Genomic DNA, 18343 nt, shown 5'->3' on the forward strand with positions numbered 1-18343 from the left:
ACTCTACCCTGCAAAGAGACAGAAAGGAAACTTACTTAGCATCACTTGGGGGCACACTTTCCTTTCCAGAAGGGCACACGGGTGTCAGAACAGAAGGACTGAAGTGACGGATGATGTCTGCAAGAACTGAAGAGAGAGTTGGTTTAAGACCCTGGTCCCCACAGCTGGAGGTCGACTCTAAGTTTGACCCCCTCAAGGATGAGGTGGAAGGGCTGCTGCTCCTACCCCAAGGCATGGCCTTCACATCCTGCCTTGGGCTGTGAGGTCAGCTCCATAGCAGGCCCATGAGTGGTGCTCAGATACGGACATCAAGTGCTAGGCCAGACCCAGCTAAGCACTTTCCATGTGTCTTCTCCTTCTATCACTAGTAACAAACTATGACAATACTACCTCTGATTTAGTGAAGGGGAAACTGAGCCCAAGAGACACCAAGCAAGCTGCCTAGGCCTCACAGATAACTGAAGCTGATAGGATTTGAACCAGAGTTCTGGGATGCCAACACTTTTAACTGTCATGCGCTACTGCCTCGTTAGAAAGTTACTCTGGGACAGGGCCTTCCACCCTGCTCCCTCCTCCTGAGAGTGACAGCAGGGCGGGAAAGCTCTGGGGAACACATAGCGAACATGTCCCTGAGTTGACAGCCAGAGGACGGCTAAAAATAGCGCTGTCAGGAGCACTTAAGTTGTGTCTTGTTCCCGAGAGAGGAGAGGGCAGAGCGGGAGAGTGTCACGGGAGGGAGGTGCCTCCTCCACCTCCCAGTCTCCCTTTCCTTTTATCCCCATCCACAAGGGCCTCAGGGCTTTATGGGAACAGGTTCCAGAAGGCAGATTTAATGGGGTTTCCCAGAAAGGGAACTGACTGCAGGCAGCAGGCAGGGTAGCCACTGGGGGAGCTGGGCTGGAAGTCAGGAGCTGGCCAGTTGGCAGCCACCTAACTCATGGGTCACTTGGTTGTCCCCAAACTTAACCCAAACTAATGAGCATTATCTTCTTTTTCTTTTCTTCTTCTTATTATTTTTTAAAGTTTATGTATTTCTTCCATGAGAAAGAGACAAAAGACAGTACCCCCCCGCCAGCCCCAGATCAGGGCATGAATATGCCCAGTGTCCTCAGGGAGGTCTCTGGTCATGAACGAGGAATCCTTTCACATCGGCCAACCTTGCAAATCATTGTGTTTTACCCGTACACCACTGTCCAGCATCAGGCATGGTCCCGAACCTCCCACCAGCTTGCAGAAGGGGGCCATTTGTACGTGTGGTAAGAACACAGAACACTCTGAGGACAGTTTAAGATTACAGGGACAGAGTGTATGTGCGATTGTCAGGGGACACGCTCTCTGATGTAAGGATGGCCTGTCAGTACCAAAGACAAAAGATAAGTATCTAAAGAGAGGTCTACGAAAAAGAATCACTTTCCAAATTAAGGGTATTAGCATTGTAATGCTTCTTTGTGATCAAACATGACCTGAGCTCTTTTAAGACATATTGTTGCTGGGGCCAGCAGATAGTGTAATGGTTATGTTGCTGGACTCCCATGTAGTTGACCACGGTTCGAGTCCCGGACACAGTGGCTTAAACTCAGGCTGGACGCATCTGCATGCGTGTGCAGGATACAGAGAGGAGAATGGAGGAGAAGGGATTGCAGCATGGCCATCCTCCCTGGGGGTGATTTCTCGCTTTCTGTCTCTCTGTCTCTCTCTGTCTTTCTGGTGAGTACATGCGCCCTATAGCAAATACCTCTCCAAAAAAAAAAAAGGGAGAGATTTTTGCTATAGGGTGCATGCATTCACTGGAGACACAGAGAGAAACAGAGAGAGAGAGTGAGAAATTACCTCCTGGGGAATGGCCACATCACAATCCCTTATCCTCCACTCTCCCCTTAGGACCCAGGCACGCATGCACACGTGTCCAGCATGAGTTTCAAGTTGCCAGTCCAGGACTCAAACCACAGTCAGCCATGTGGGAGTCTACACCACCTGCTGGCCCTATACCTGTGCTCTTTTCACATAAATTGGCCAGTCATTTTCAGTGTGCCGTGTGCTTGGTCTGTCCTCACTGCCTCTCTCTGGGGTTCCTAGTGGCTGTGGGGCTAGACCATCTGGGTTCACAGAGACTCCTTCACTTGCTGACCATGGGATCTTGAGAAAGTCTGTTTACCGCCCCAATGCTCAATTTGCCCATCTGCAAAATAGCCTTGATGGGCAAGAACATGGCTAGATTTGGAGATCTCTGAGGTCCTGGAGCACTCTAAATTTCTAGGACTGAAAGACAGGTGGGCCGAGCCTGGGCCAGCCCCATCATATACTGCTCGGGATATCCGAACGTCCCTGGAATGCTCTCTCCTGGGAGGAGCAGTGGCTCCTTCTGTGGCCAAGAGCCACGTGCCCTGCCGTTGTACTCCACTGCCCCCTTCCTCCCCCATGAGGTATGCCTGAGTCACCAGCAGCTGCAGATAAGTCCTGGCTTTGGAAACCCACTTCCTGCCCACTTTTTATTGTACCTCTGGCCAGGTAGGACTCCTGGCCACTTTGTGTTTAAAGAGAGGCGGTCAAACTGTTTACAGGGTGGGTAAGGGGGGAAATTGAGACACACTGAGAAAGCAGACACAGCAGCAGCTGCATTTATGGTTGCAGGACCTGAATTACATCCCACCTTCCTGGGTAGCCCCCAAATAGACTCTTTCATTTCTTTTTTTCCTCCCATTTACAGGTAAGCAGGGTCAGGCTAAGGTGTGGCTATGATGGCCACACATCAGTCATGGGCTCCTCTTTTACAACCTTTTGACTCTTTCCAATGGGACTGCCATAATGCCTTGCCAACCTATGTCCTTTCAATTGTCAATCAATCCTGGCCACCAGGCTCAACCTTCCCCACTGCATCATGAATTCTAAAGGCAGGCCCAGTCTCCTGTTTACCCTGGCCTTTCTAGGGGGCCCAGTCACTGACAGGCTCTTCATGTGCATTCGCTGACTGAGTTGGCAAGGTGCTCACTACCCCGCTGGAGTTCCAGCTCCTCTGCACGCTCACACTGCGGTCTGGCCCACCTTCTCTAATTATGGAGTGAAGCATGGTTTCTGTTGTGCTTGATTTCTGAGCACCAAGCACAGGAGACTCTTCCGCCCCACTAGGCTAACTCAGCTGGCATTAAGGGACTCAGGGGTTTCAGGATGACTTAATAGACCTCTTCTAGTAAATGGGATTAAAAAGAAAACCAACCCACCAGTTATAGATAATATATTCATAAGCACATATGGATATAAAAAGGCCAAAATGTTAACAATAATTTTCTCTGAATCATGGAATTACAGTTGACTTTGACTTTCCTCCATTCACTTTTCTGAACCCAGCTGATGTATTTATTTTACAAGTGAAAGAGATATTCTAAAATGTAGACTGAAAACCAGACCTGGGTCCTTTCCCTGGTGGGCAGAGGCGCCATGGACATCTTCCCCACGTGAAGTGCCACAAGTCCAGCCCTGGGCTGCCCAGGGAGCAGGAGCCTCGGAACTCTGGCCCAACTCCCCAGCTCAGCTGGCCCCCAATCTCTCTCCTATGTCCCCTCATCTTAGCCCAGTACCCATTGGCTTCTTGGAGATGCTTGGATACGCTTCTCATACCCCTGTTTGGGTGTGTGATTGACTCCTTTCCCCGTCCTCTCAGAACGGCTGCCCCTGTTCTCCTGGGCTCTGGTGATAAAGTGGCCAAGAGAGTACATTCCCTTTATGAGCCAAAATGCTGCTGTGTCTGGAAGAATGGGGACGATCTGGCACTAAAGACCAGCGCTCACCTGTCATTACGCCCATGCACACCTGCTGTGGCCTTTTGTCAGTCCTGAAAGATGAAGCGCGCATGCAAGTGTCAGTCTGGATTTGCCACCTGCCCCACAGCCCTTCCCCCTTGGCTCCTGTGGTCTTATTTGATAACAGTCTTTGGCCCAGCTCTGCTTTGATTCTGGGACTGTCCCTCCTGGAGTCAGAGGCACATCACGAATGGCAGCAGCGGAGTCAAGTATGGCATACAGACACCTCTGGAGCCCCTTCTGTCTCCCTCAGCTTTCTGCTCCAGCCCCACACTGGAAGGAGATGCTGATCCCAGTGTGAAAAGGCCCCGGTCCAAACCCTGCATGGTTCCCTCAGAGCAAGAAGTCCTGCTGGAGAGAAGCAAGAATCCCACCTGTCAACCCTCCTTACTTCTCCACCCTCTTCACCCGAAGCAGCTGGGGGATTTGCAGGAGCCCTGGGAGAGTTGGACTAGGAGGCTGGATTCTGGTCCCCACTCTGCCAGCTCCTTGGGTCACCTTGAGCAAGGCCCCTAATCTCAGTTCGCCCCCATCCATAATGCAAAGAGATTAGATCAGAGCTGATATGAGGCTCCTTCCTGTTCTCACTCACGGTTTTTGCTCCTTCGGGTCAGCCATTCCTGAGTCTGGAGGCTGGGAAAGACATGAGGTGTTAACAAGCCAGCCAGGGGGCTGTTGGGTGGTGTGTGGTGAAGGCACTGGATTCCCACATAGCTGACCACGGTTCAGGTCTCGGACCTGGTAGCTTGCTTTCTCACTTTCCTTCTGTCACTCTCTCTGGTCAAATAAAAATAATAACAATTAATAAAATGAAATTAATAATTCTTTAACAACAAAATAAAAAATAGGCCAGGCAGGAATGGTGTGAGAGCCTCTTTTATCAGACCATCCTCGCTCGCTAAGAGGGAGCCTGTAGCTCTGGAGAAGGAGAAATCCACCTTTGCCCATTTTGCAGGGAGGGAAGGCTGTCTAGCACCCTCAGCTGCATGTCGGTCAGACCTTGGAGCACTAAAGGGGCCGAGGGTTTCCTCGGAACTTAGACTTTCATGTGTCATAGAGTCACGTTAGCATCCCGCATAGAAACAAGGCTGTCTCATTGTGACCCTCCGCCATCTAAAATTGAGTTGGCTTATCATCTGTCTTCCCTAATTAGAATGTAAGTGCCATGAGGAATGGAATTTTCACCTGTTTTCTACTTGACTGTGTCCCTTGGACCTAGACAAGGCCTGACCTAAGTACAAAATAAATATGTTGAATAAATCCTTTTTTTTTTTTTTGAGAGAGGTTTTTGCTATAGGGCGCGTGCACTCGCCAGACAGACAGAGAGAGACAGAGAGATAGAAAGCGAGAATTCACCCCCCAGGGGGGATGGCCACACTGCAATCCGCAACCCCTTCTCCTCCAGTCTCCTCTTGGGATCTTGGGCAGGCACGCACACGCGCCTGGTGTGAGTTTAAGCCACCGGGTCCAGGACTTGAACTGCAGTCGACTACATGGGAGTCCAGTAACATAGCCATTATGCTGGTCCTGAGTAAATCCTTTTTTTGAATGAACAGATACATTTCTGATTTCCTCCTTGATAAAAATGTTGGGGAACATGGGATACTTGTGGGAGAAGTTACCTAAGTATAGGAGCGGAGGTGAGACCTCCTGATCCTCACCTTGAGAATCACCGTCTTTGCGAGCGTCTAGAAATGCATAGAATCAGGCCCAGGACATAGAATGTGCTCAGCAAATACTAGCTATTGTCAGTAGTAGTATTTTCAGTTTCTGATACAAGCTCTCTCTCTAAGTTCCCAGGAAGACAGCATTCCTGGATGTGTAGTGGCAGGTGGATGGCTCTCCCCGCAGGGCTTACCCTCCGCTTGCTGCAGCTTCACTTTGAAATGCCCATCTCTCCTCACCAACCAGCTCAAATGGCAACCAGTTATAAAACCACCTCGCATCCCTGGATCCCTCCAGGCAGGGTAGGCCAACGGAACAGAGTCTGTGGCCCCTCAATAAGAAAGACTTTTGGGGTCAACAGGTGGCATGGTGGTTGGGGCATTGGACCCATGGCTGACTGTGGTTCAAGTCCCAGACCTGGTGGCTTGCTTTCTTGCTTTCCCTCTCTGTCTATCTCTGGTGAGTACATGTGCCCTATAGCAAATTTTAAAATAATCATAATCATAATTCTTTTTTTTTTTTTTAAAGAAAGGCTTCGAAAGGTAAGTCTTTCAAAGGAAGAGGTGACAAGTTTAAAAATGACACTAAAATACAAACCCAGGATTCTAGACAAGATGGCAGCAGGTCAGGTAATGAGAGGTGTGGCCCTCCCAGGCTGAGGCAAACTGGCAGCCTGAGTCCAACTAAAGGGGGTGCTGTCCATCAGCACGAGCCGATGGCTACCAGAGAGCATGGGAGCCCGCAGCTCTGACCTCGTCTTTCCAGGGAAGCTGGAAATGCAAACATTGACTTGAACCTTCCTGATTTCAGCATTGACTCAATCACAGGTAAGTGGTGATTTGCTTACTTACAAACCAATGTGCTTTTCCTGATATTTAATTGACTACTAGGTCTTTTCCCTATAGTAAGCTTGATGGAGGGATTGGAAGGAAGAGGACAAGAGGAACAAGGCCAGGATTGGGGGTACAGGGAAGACTTCCGAGGGACACAGTAGGAAGGGGAGACGGTACACACAGCAAGCTCCTGCTTCTTCATTTTGTCTGCCTGTTAGACATTTTCTTGCCACGTTCCTCATTTTCTCTGCCTTGTGGTAAGTACTACAATGCCAGGGATGCAGTTAACTAAGACCCAGACTCTACCCTCAAGGAATTTGACATACTAGATTATAACCTCCATGGAAAAATGTCTGTGATGCTTCAGTGAAAAACCAATTCACATAGGGAACCAGCAGTTAGCGTAATGGCTATGTCGCTGGACTCCCACGTAGTCGACCGCAGTTCGCGTCCTGGACCCGGTGGCTTAAAATTCACGCCGGGTGTGTGTGCGTGTGTGCGTGCTTGCCCAAGATCCTGAGAGGAGAATGGAGGAGAAGGGATTGTGGCATGACCATCCCCTCTGGGGGGTGATTTCTCGCTTTCTGTCTCTCTGTCTCTCTCTGTCTGGCGAGCACACGCGCCCTATAGGCGGGGAGCACCCCCGCCCCTAAAAAAAAACCCAAAAAAAAAAAAAAAAAAAAAAAAACCAATTCACACACAGGTGCCATGGTGCACACCCATAGTCCCAGCTGCTTGGGAGATTGAGGTAGGGGGAGTGCAAGTTACAGAGTGACACCCTGTCCCGAGTGTGGGGGGGACCTAATTCACAGACGGGATGCTGCAATATGGCCATCTTTGAGTTTTATATATCCTTTATATCCCAATGTATTCCTATGCACTGGGGGAAGAGAAGGGGGAGGGAACATTTTTTTTTTATTGTTTTGTGTTTTAAGAGAGAGAGATGAGAGAGGAATTAGAGATGCGATTTTTAACCTTGTATATATCTATTTTGATTTTTTCTTCTATGAAACATGTATCACAAATGATATTTGAAAGTAACTTTTATGAACATTGACATACCTGATTTTTAAAGTTTTATGAGGAAAAGGGGTCTGTGGCAATTAAACAAATGTTGGTTACAGTCCCATATAAGGGATTGCGCTTTGGTTACGGAAAGTTTGAGAGACTCAAAGCGCACCCGTCAGCATTATGGACTTTTTCTTTTTCACTGCCTTCCATTGTTTTCCATGGCTCTTTGTTTTGTTCTGTTTTTAAGTCCAGCTAAGTTCACCACGGCCAGCCCTCAGGGCAGACAGAGGAAGAAGGGCTGCATGGAACTGTGCTTTCGGGTTTTCTCCTGAGGGCTGAGGCCCACCAGTGTCCTGATCATGATTCTGAGTGGGGAGGCCACCTGGGACTGAGCTATATGCTGTTGGCTCTGGGCCTCGGGCTCTCCCCAGGAAAACGGGGAGCTGAGTGACAGCAGGAGCTGTCAGGCCTGGATAATTACCAAGGGGAGGATGGGAGCCACTGTGAGGTTTAACTTTAGAAACCCGACTTTGGGTGGTGATTTCTTTGCCTGAGGTAGAAGAACCCCAGAGTCCTCCAATGAGCAGGTCACAGATCCCAGGCTCCGGAAGGTCCATATCAGTATGCATAGACACACAGGCTCAGCAAAGCCAGTCTGCTCTCGGGGACGTGAAACCTCTTTGCTCATTTATTTCTGTCTCCTTTTCTACATTTTTCCTGTGGTAACCTCCACCCTCACGGCCATCAACACACATGGTCAGCCATGCATGTGATTTTAAAAAGCCTCAGCGCACACGGAATAGGAGGAGGAGGGGGATTCCGGCCTGCTGGACTTCTGGGCCTGCACTCTACCTTCACACACCAGCACTCCTCACCATCTTCTGTTTATGTCCCCCATTCATGCTGGTCACTAGTGCCATCAATGGCCGGACAAGGTTCCCAGTCTGGGCAGCTTCACCTGGTGTTCGAGCAGAAATGAGGTTCATAAACACGGGGGAGCCAACGCTCCCTGGGCAGAAGGTCCCAGACAAGTTCCAGAGAAGGAGAGGTTAGTTTTTGAAGAAAAGGAAAAGGGAGGAAAACAAGCCCAGGGTCTCTGTGGGCATTGGATCAGTGGTAAGCCCCTGCAGTAGTGGGTGGGGGCTTGCAGAGAGTAACAGGCCTGGCCTGGGGAAGTGACAGAGCTCCAGAGAGTGCAGGTTGCCTAAGGACAGGAGGAGGGTGCTCAGAAGGAACCATGGGAGGAGGAGTGGAGCAAAGACACTGGGGAGGGAGGAAAACACGCTGGTTCAGGTTGGGGAGGCACCGCAGGGCTCTGAGGCAGAATGGAGGCCTGACATGTAAGTGTCCTGCTCAGCTGGGGCTGCTGGGACTTGAGGGGTGGCAAAAGCTGGGGACTTGGCTGAGGCCAGGGCAGGTGGGAGTACAGAAGCAAGGACTAAGGGGAAGGGCTGACGTTCTCCCTGCTCCTGAGTTCTTTCTTCTCCAGGTGCTTCTTCCCCTACTTCCCTCTCTCTCTTCTCTCTTCTTTTCACCCTTTTCCTTATTGCTTTCTTTTTCCCTTACCTGGCCACAGATTTAATGAATTAATTAATTTAGAGGTTTTGCTATAGGGCATGTGTGCTTGCCAGAAAAACAGAGAGACAGAGACAGAAAGCAAGAAATCACCCCCCCCCGGGGGGGGGGATGGCCACACCGCAATTCCTTCTTCTCCATTCTCCTCTTTGGATCTTGGGCCCGGCATGAGTTTAAGTTACCGGGTCTGAGACTCGAACTGCAGTTGATTACGTGGGAGTCCAATGACATAGCCATTACGCCAACTGCTGGTCCCAGCCACAGAATTTATTAACAGGCACATGAAGAGATGCTCCACATGACTAATCATTAGGGAAATGCAAATCAAAATCACAGTGATATATCGTCTCATACCCATTGGGCTGGCTACTGTTAAAGAAAGAAAGAAAAAAAAAAAAAGGATAAGCATTGATGAGGTGGTGGAGATCCTGGAACCCTTACGCACAGTTGGTGGGAAAGTAAAATAGTATAGCCACTCTGGAAAATAGTATGGAGGTCTCTCAAAAAAGAAAATAAAATGATCATATGCTCCAGCAGCTCAATTTCTAGGTATACATTCAGAACAATTTACTATCTCGAGGCAATATTTGTACCCCCATGCTCATAGCAGCATTGCTTACAAAAGCCAAAAGTTGGGAACAACCCAAGTGTCCACCAACAGATGAGTGGAGAAACCAAATGCGTCATATCCATGCAAGGGAATATGATTCATTCTTCAAAAGGAGTGAAATTCTGACACATGCTACAATGTGGATGAACCTTGAGGATATTAGGCTGAGTGAAAGAAGCTAGTCCCATGAAAAGACAAGTACTGCACAATTTCACTTATGTGAGATACCAAGAATAGTCCAACCCACAGAAATAGAGAGTAGAATGAGGAGCTAATTAATGGGAGTTAATGAACTGTATTATAAAGTTTCCGTTTGCAAGATGGAAAGTTCTGGAGATGAACTGCACAGCAATGTGAACAGACTTAGCACTATTAAACTGTGCATTTAAAAATGGTTAAGGTGGCAAATTTTAGGACCAGTAGATGGCACAGTGGTTATGGTGCTAGATTCCCACATGGCTGACTGTGGTTCAAATCCTGTACCCAGTGGCTTGAAAATCATGTTGGGCATGTGTGCATGCATACTCAAGATCCCAGGAGAATGGAAGAGAAGGGATTATGACCATTCCCCTTTGGGGGGGTGATTTCTCACTTTCCCCCTCACTGTCTCTCTCTCTCTCTCTCTCCAGTGAGCATATGTGCCCCATGGCAAAAGCCTATTTAAAATAGGTTTAAATTTAAATTAAAAAAATTTTTATGTGGTATATATTTACCAAAATTAAAAGCAAAGCAACTTTTTAGATTTAACAACAAGGATTCTTTTTTTTTCTTTTAATTTACAAAGCAGGTAAGAAAAGTTCTTTATCAGAAAGTTTTAAAACTACTTTAAAAAATTTGTGATCTTTATCAATGGATTTAATATACTGATAAGAAATGCCCAAAAGATCCCTCACCTTGATGTAAATATAGACATTCGTTTGATTTAAGGGGGAAAAAAAAGACTCAGAACTTCCTAGATTTTAGAATTTCTTCAACTCATATAATACTGGTGGCTTGAAAAATCACGCTGGGCACATGTGCATGTGTGCCCAAAGTCCCAAGAGGAGAATAGGAGAGGGGGTTGTCGTATGGCTGCCTTCTCTGGGGGTGATTTCTTGCATTCCTTCTCACTGTCTTTATCTGGTGAATGTATACATCCTATGGCAAAAACAAATAAACAAACAAACCCTAAAACTAAAAAAAGAAAATAAATAAAGCTCTCTCTCAAAATAAGACATCCTGTCTTACCACCAGGAGCTTATTCGAAGGATCACTAGGCCCAAACTGTCCCTCACCCCAAGCTACTTTAAAATACTCACTGTTTCCAGATTGATGATGGCTGCCACAAATTTAATATCAGAAGGCCTCAGAGAGTGAGCTGTGGAGACAAGAACCCACGCAGACAGGTCAGGTCAATGTTCTCCACAATGCAGGCCAAGGTCACCACTGGGAGGGGGCAGACCCACACCCCTCAGCCCATACTCGGCTGCTGAGGTCAAGCCTGTGGGCCGGAAGTGGAAAACTGATGCCCAGGGCAGTCCCTGGGAACCCAGGGATCCTTGAAAGAGGCTCAATCCCCTCTGCAGGCCACACGGTTAACTGGACTCGGGCTGTCCTAACAGGAGTCTCATGGGAGGTCACTTGTGGCCTTCATTTCCCCTCTTACTGGGCCCTCTTACTGCCTGTCACTTCTCTCTATCCTTGGCTCTGCATTCTGGGCCACCATTAATAAGTAAGAGGGCCACAAATTAAAAATACAAACAAAATGATCACTTCAGCTTAAAGATTTTCAGAGACTCGCACTCTTAAGCCTGTGAACACACTTGGGCCAACTGCACCAGCCCAGCGCTAGTCTAATGCTCTGCAATGCTGGAGGCCATATGGAAGATTGGGGTGCAGTTCCCGGGTTGACGTGTGTGCTCTGGGTGCACACATGTGTGCCTGTGGTCCTGGCTGGCTGAGAAGGGCTGGGGGGAGTATCATGGCATGAGACTCTGTTGAAGATACTTGTCTTTTTCTTTCTCTCTTTCTGTCTCTCTCTTATTAAAGAAATAAACTTTTAAAAAGCCTATGAACACACATAAACATTAGATCCAAGTTGTATGGAAATGATACACATGGAAATCTCCTTAACCCACTTGGATCATGCCAGCATTTTTAGAGATTGAGTTTCCCTAGAAACCATTTACCATACTCCGTGGTTGTGTGATGGGGCACTTCAATATATTCCTCCTAAAAAAGCCATTTCCTAAAAAGTACATCAATTTATTTTTCTACCTAAGGCCCTTCTGTAACAGAATAGTAAAAATAGCATGCTTACCCGGAAACCCTAATCAAGTCAGTACAAAGAGAACGAAAACTCATTAAGCACAGTGTATAACATAGCCACTCAGTGTGATGAAGCCAGGAAACAAGCCCAGCGGGAGAGCAGCATCCGGACACAATGGAAAGCGTCCAGAGCAGCCATTGTGGCTTCACTACGGGAAGTGAATGTAGGCGGAAGCCACATAAGGAACCAATGTCCAACCTACAGCTCCTATGACCCTGTCCACCCACAGGGAGGTGAGATCTCAGACGTTGCCCTTGCCCAAGTAAGCCACTGCAGGGCCATGTTGATTTTATCCCTGAATGGTGTGTTGAACTAAGGTCCTCCACAGAAATGACCCAGGAGAAAAATGGGGTGTTGTCTAGGACTAAGGTTGAGGAAGAGGGAGACTTTAATGACTAAAAGGGATGAGAGGAAGGATAGGGTCAGCACGTGGCAGGCCTCATCAGAGAGACACTGGGCCTTTCCTGTGATGACCAGCGGTCACATACCTGATTTAGACGGTCTTTTCAGTCCTGATTTCTTTGTGTTGCATAGGAATGAAAAATTCTTCAAAGTCTGCAACTAAAACCAAACGTTAGCAACATTGACTGCTTTATCTAGAAAAACTTCAGGTCCTGAAACGTTGATATAGAAATGATCGTGTACTTGTTCTATTTAGGCTCGAAATCCAGAGGTGACTACTGTCCGTAGTGATGTTCTCCTAACTCCATACTCAGTTCACTTAGTGCAAAGGGACATTTCTCTATTAGCAATGATCTTTTTTTTAGAATTATTTGTTTAATTTTATTTAATCATTCATTTATTTTTAATTTGACAGTGAGAGACACAGAGAGAGAAAGTGAGAAAGAGGGGAAATGAGAAAGCAAGCCACCAGGTCCAGGAATCGTACTCAGTTCACTTAGTGCAAAGGGACATTTCTCTATTAGCAATGATCTTTTTTTTAGAATTATTTGTTTAATTTTATTTAATCATTCATTTATTTTTAATTTGACAGTGAGAGACACAGAGAGAGAAAGTGAGAAAGCAAACCACCAGATCCAGGACTCGAACCATGGTCTGCCATGTGGGAATGTCCAGCGCCTTAACCACCACGCCACCTGCTGGTCCCTCTATTAGCAGTGATTTTAACAGATGGCATGTTAGGATATGTGAAGAAATGGGAGTGGAGATGGAGGGAAGATGATGAAGGAAAATGAAAGTCAATTTTTGGGATGATGGCAAAGTTCTGGAGATGAATGGGGGTGACCAGTTGTACAACCATGTGAAGGTCCTTAAACCACTGAGTCGAACACTCAAGCATAGTTAAAGTGGCAACTTTTAGGTTATATATACTTTACCAAAATAAAAAAGTCATTAAGAGACTAGTAAGCTTAGACCAAAAAAATAAGCCGCCAATTCCATACTATTATATGTATTTATATTATCTACATTCCTTCTTTTAATTCGATTATTTACACAAAAGCTGTTTATTTGCTGCTGAAAAGTGGGTAAACTTGAAACTGGGGGACTCCTGCATTCCCACCAGATCAGAGCCGTCCTGAGCCCAGGGGAGGTGCTGAGAGCAGAGGAGGGACTCGGAGTTCAGCGCTCCGGTCCTCAAGACCACTTGGGTTTCCTCAGATGCCGGGACTAAGTCCAAAGCAGCTTCTGCTTCTGTGGATAACACAGAAGGCTTTGGGAGAAGAGATTCTATCTTCCCCAACATTGAAGGTGGGAGGGGAAATCCTCTACCAGGGAAAAAGGTGCAGTCAGTAAGGTACATGACCCCTGCTACCACCAAGTGAAATTCTCCAAACTCCGATAAAATTCTCTGGAATTACTGTTTACGGTAAGAGATCTGGCATTTACTCTCAACTCTTATCTTGTGAATGTTCTGGGAAGACCTCGCCCAGATGCCTTCAGATAACTCACAACATCTGCTTCAAGGTTGCAGGGATAACAAGGCCATTTATAACCCTTTCTGGACACTTCTGGGAACTGTCCACTCAGTCTGCAGGGATGATGAGGCCCAGATTCCAGGAGACGAGCCTGTGCTCTGCCAGAGGCAGCTCATCTGTCCCTGAGGTCCAGCTCATCTAGTCCATTTCCTCAAAGCCTCCGGGAATGGTCTGCCAACTTGGATCCAGACTTGGTTCCCCCACTAGAAGAAGAATCCTCCCTTTCTCCTCCACACATACTCCCACCAGGAGGCGGGCATATTACCTCTGGCCATAGCTGTTCTTTCAGTACGCTCTTTCCAGAAGAGGTATAGATCTGGGTGGTCCCTAAAAGAAACCAAAATAGTTCAGTTTACTTAAGTGGGATTAACTCCTACTCCAATCTGTAGGCTCTATGGCCTTCTACCCTATCTAGGTGCCCAGCTCAGTAATGTCCCTTGTGTGAAGAAGGCACAGATTCCATTCCTCTAACTGTTGCCTCTGTTGTTTGGGATGCTGTGATTGCATTAATGCAAACTACTAAGGAAGAATCCTTAAGTTAAAAAGCAAAAACATGTTATCTAGGAGGGGTCAACAATAACTCATTATCACAGATTGTTTTCAGATTGCTTTTTTGGGGACCAGCAGATGGCAAAATGATTATGTTGTTGGACTCCCACTTAGTCAACCACAGTTTTAGTCCCAGACCCAGCTGCTTAAAACTGATGAGCACGTGTGCATGCATGTCCAAACTCCTGAACAGAGAATGGAGGAGAAGGGATTGCGGCATGTCCATCCCTTGGAGGGTGATTTCTCACTTTCTGTCTGTCTCTCTGGTGAGCACACATGCTCTATAGCAAAAAAAAAAAGAGACTGCTTTGCTTTGCTTGAGGGAAGCTCTGTGGTTTGGTGGTTAGGGCAGTTGGACTTGAACTCCATAGTTATGGTTCAAGTCCCCCACCTGGGGACTTGATAAATATGGTGTGCTTGCATGTGTGCTCAAAATCCCAAGACGAGGGAGAAATGAAGAAGCGATTGCAGCATAACCACTCTCCATGGGGTGCTCTCTCCTCTCTGTCTCTCTCTGGAAGTACACATGCCCTCTAGCAAAACAAAACAAAACAAAACAAAACAAAACGGAAATATTGCTTTACTTACTGCTTAGTAAAGACAGGCCCTCAAGGAAGGCAATGTTGGGGAATGTTTTTGTTGTTTAGGGGATTCAGGACAAAGCAGGGAACACTAAGAACATTCCAGAAGAGTCTGAAGGGGGATGTGATCTTAGGAGAAGCTAATCATGGGAGTCTCAGCAGCCATGACTACACCAAGGCTGAATGTGAAGCAAAGGGAAAAGAAAAAGTTGGGAGGGAAGCTTCAAAGATTCTGTCTCCCAGCTTACTTTGTACCAGTCTCTTAAAATATTCAGATTTTTTGGTCCTATTTTGTCATAGCCAGAAAGAGACAGAAAGGGAAAGTAAGAAGGGACATCCCTCCTATCCCCAAAGGGGGATGGCCACACTGCAATTTCTTCTCCATTCTCGTATTGGGATTTGGGGAACACATGCACATGTGTCCGGTGTGGTTTTCAAACTCCAGGTCCAGGACTCAAACTGCACAGCTGACCATGTAGGATCCAGCCCTTAACCCCCACACCACTGACCATCTTTTTTTTTTTTTTTTTTGGAGAGATTTTCGCTATAGGGCGCATGCACTCGCCAGACAGACAGAGACATAGAGATAGAAAGCGAGAAATCACCCCCCGGGGGGATGGTCACGCTGCAATCCCTTCTCCTCCATTCTCCTCCTGGGATCCTGGGCATACACGCACACGCGCCCGGTGTGAGTTTTAAGCCACCGGATCCGGGACGCGAACCGCGGTCGACTACGCAGGAGTCCAGAGACATAGCCATTACGCTAACTGCTGGTTACCATCACTGACCATCTTTTAAGAGATGACTTTAGGGTATTTTGTAAGATGATCATCACTCTGGGAATACAGGGGTAGACGAGTTAGCAGAGCAGAGATTTGAGACTATTTTGGTACTGTTCTATGCAGGATAAAAATGTAAATGGTAAGCAACCCTTACCCGCAGCTTCTATACACTGTTTTAAGCACTTACATGAAATAATTAATTTAAACCTCACAACTCTATGTGATAAACACCATCTCCCTACTGTACAAACTGGAAACTAAGGCCCAGAGGTTAAGTGGTATTTTAAAAGTGACACACCTAGCGGATGGTTATGAAGGTGCCATGGTGGAATGGTATCTCTGGTGATGGCAGGATCTGAACATGGGCAGCCTGGCTCATCTGACTGTGCTCATAGTCAACAGCTGAGAGTAGGCCATGTGCCCAAGACTGAGAGCAGGGACTGCAAACTTTCTCTGCAAATGACCAGGTAGTCAGTATCTTAGGTTTTGCAGATCATGTGGTCTTTGTTGCAACTACCCAATTTTGCTCTTATGATGCAAAAGCAGCCATGCAAAGTATGGAAACAAACCGACTTAATTTATAAAGACTGAAATTGGAATTGCACATACTTTTTTTTTCAGAGATTTTTCCTGTAGGGCACGTGCTTTCGCCAGAGAGACAGAGACAGAGAGACAGAAAGTGAGAAATCATCCCCCAGAAGGGATGGCCATGCCACAATCTCTTTTCCTCCATTCTCCTTTCGGGACTATGGGCACACATACATACGCGTCCAGAGTGCATTTTAAGCTACCTGGTCTGGGACTCAAACTACCATCAACTACATGGGAGTCCAGCAACGTAACCATTATGCCATCTGCTGGTCCCAAATTCCACATCATTTTTATATGTCATGAAATACTCTTTTTGTTTTTTTTTCCAACCATGTTAAAACATTTGTGGATATCAACAAACTGGCTCTACATTTACATATATAGCAAATGATCCAGATGATCTAATACAACATAAGAGGAAAGAACAAAGTGGAGGGCAATACTACCCGACTTAAAAAATTACTGTAAAGCTCCAGTAATGAAGACAACATGGTAGTGGCAAAGGAATGGACCAATAGACCAATGGAACAGGAAAATACAGTTTCTCTCCACATATGGAGCTGGAACAACTGGATATCCACATACAAAAAAGGAATGAATATAGAAACAAGAAAACATTCTCAGCTCACGAGTCATATTAAAAAATCAGGCAACAAGTTGAATTTGCCCATTGATCATAGCTGGCCAACCAATTCCTGATCTAGAACGGCCCTGAAAAGAGGTTATCAAGGTGAAATGGTAGGGTGGCCTCTCTGGCGATTGGCAGCAGCCCTCAGTCTCAGGGACCCCAGAGAGAAACCCAGGTTCCCCTTCTAGGGTAAGATACTGGGTGCTGCTGCCATGATTCCTTTCTGGGCTCTGCCTTTGCAGGTAGAAGAAATACCTGTTAGATGCCAAATCTCCCCTGACCTTTGAGAAATGTCCTATTCAGCATACATTTTAGTTTTCCAGGCATCAATCACGGGAGAATAAAAAAAAAAAAAAGTTTCTCAAAACTTTTGGACCCTTTCTTCATGTAATAGTGTTATTAAAAAGTTTTTTTTAATGACAAGTAATATATTAAGTATTCTATATAGTTTTCAAAATGGATAATAGTGTTATTAAAAAGTTTTTTAATGACAAGTAACATATTAAGTATTCTATATAGTTTTCAAAATGGGATAAAAACAAGATCTAACTTGAGACCAGCAGATAGCATAACGGTTACATCACTGGACTCCCACATAGTCAACCATGGTTCAAGTCCCAGATCTGGCAGCTTAGAACTCATGCCAGGTGAGTGTGTGTGCTTACCCAAAATCCCAAGTGGAGAATGGAGGAGAAGGAATTGCAGCATGGCCATCCCCCCTGGGGAGTGATTTCTTGCTTCCTATCTCTCTGTCTCTCCAACAAGCACACATGCCCTATAGCAAAAATCTCTCTTAAAAAAAAAAAAAAAAAAAGATCTAACCTGGTACCTATACAAAGCGTATGCTGAAATATGTTCATTATTGGTACCTATACAAAGCGTATGTTGAAATATGTTCATTATAATGAAAGGTGCACCTGTTTTAGTATCAAAACAATCCAGGAAAGTAGTTGTCATTATAATGCAATTTTATAGCAGCAAAAGTTAAAATTTTTGTTTAGAGAGTTGAGTCCAAATTAAGAACTCTTATCGACTCACTCCAGATTTAAAAGGATTTAATGAGGCTCAAATGACAATGTTTTTGAAGACAAGGAGATCTCCACATCTTTTCCTGACACTTTTATGGAATGTTCTGGGCCTTGTTTTTGTTTTATTTTGTTTTGTTTTGCAGAAATCTCATTATGCATGTCCACATTCTTTGTGTGTACACATCTGTTGAGAATCATAAAGACAGCAAGAACTTAAGGAATCAAAACCCTAGAGAAAGCAAGTGTCAAGAGTGAGACCAGCACTTGATATTGGTTTTATCTTTGAAATATTTGTCAAATCATGGGCAAAATCAATCAGCAGCTCAGCAGCTGAGATACTGTGCAGTTTTAGGCAGCTTCATGGAACATTGGAGTTCAGCAACCAGCAAGGAGGAGAGATGGCGGTACCATCCCATGCTTTCAGTTAGGACTTAAAAGAGCTAGATCC

The 18343-nt window shown here is 46.1% G+C and overlaps 1 protein-coding gene across 1 annotated transcript in view; it reads right to left on the minus strand.

Annotated features, from left to right (window-relative positions):
- The window catches only part of LOC106736403 (phospholipase B1, membrane-associated-like), a 46583-nt gene that overhangs the window by 12565 nt on the left and 15675 nt on the right, over positions 1–18343 (minus strand). Inside the window, exons 2-7 of the mRNA XM_014593093.2 lie at positions 14002–14063; positions 12288–12360; positions 10790–10848; positions 4390–4430; positions 3786–3829; positions 36–126 (exon numbers count right to left, since the gene is read on the minus strand). Of these exons, the coding sequence (XP_014448579.1) occupies positions 36–126; positions 3786–3829; positions 4390–4430; positions 10790–10848; positions 12288–12360; positions 14002–14063 (370 nt within the window). The remainder of the gene's footprint in view (positions 1–35; positions 127–3785; positions 3830–4389; positions 4431–10789; positions 10849–12287; positions 12361–14001; positions 14064–18343) is intronic.

Source organism: Tupaia chinensis, unplaced genomic scaffold (assembly GCF_000334495.1).
Source record: "Tupaia chinensis unplaced genomic scaffold, TupChi_1.0 Scaffold139757_1, whole genome shotgun sequence".
NCBI classification, from domain to species: Eukaryota; Metazoa; Chordata; class Mammalia; order Scandentia; family Tupaiidae; genus Tupaia; species Tupaia belangeri.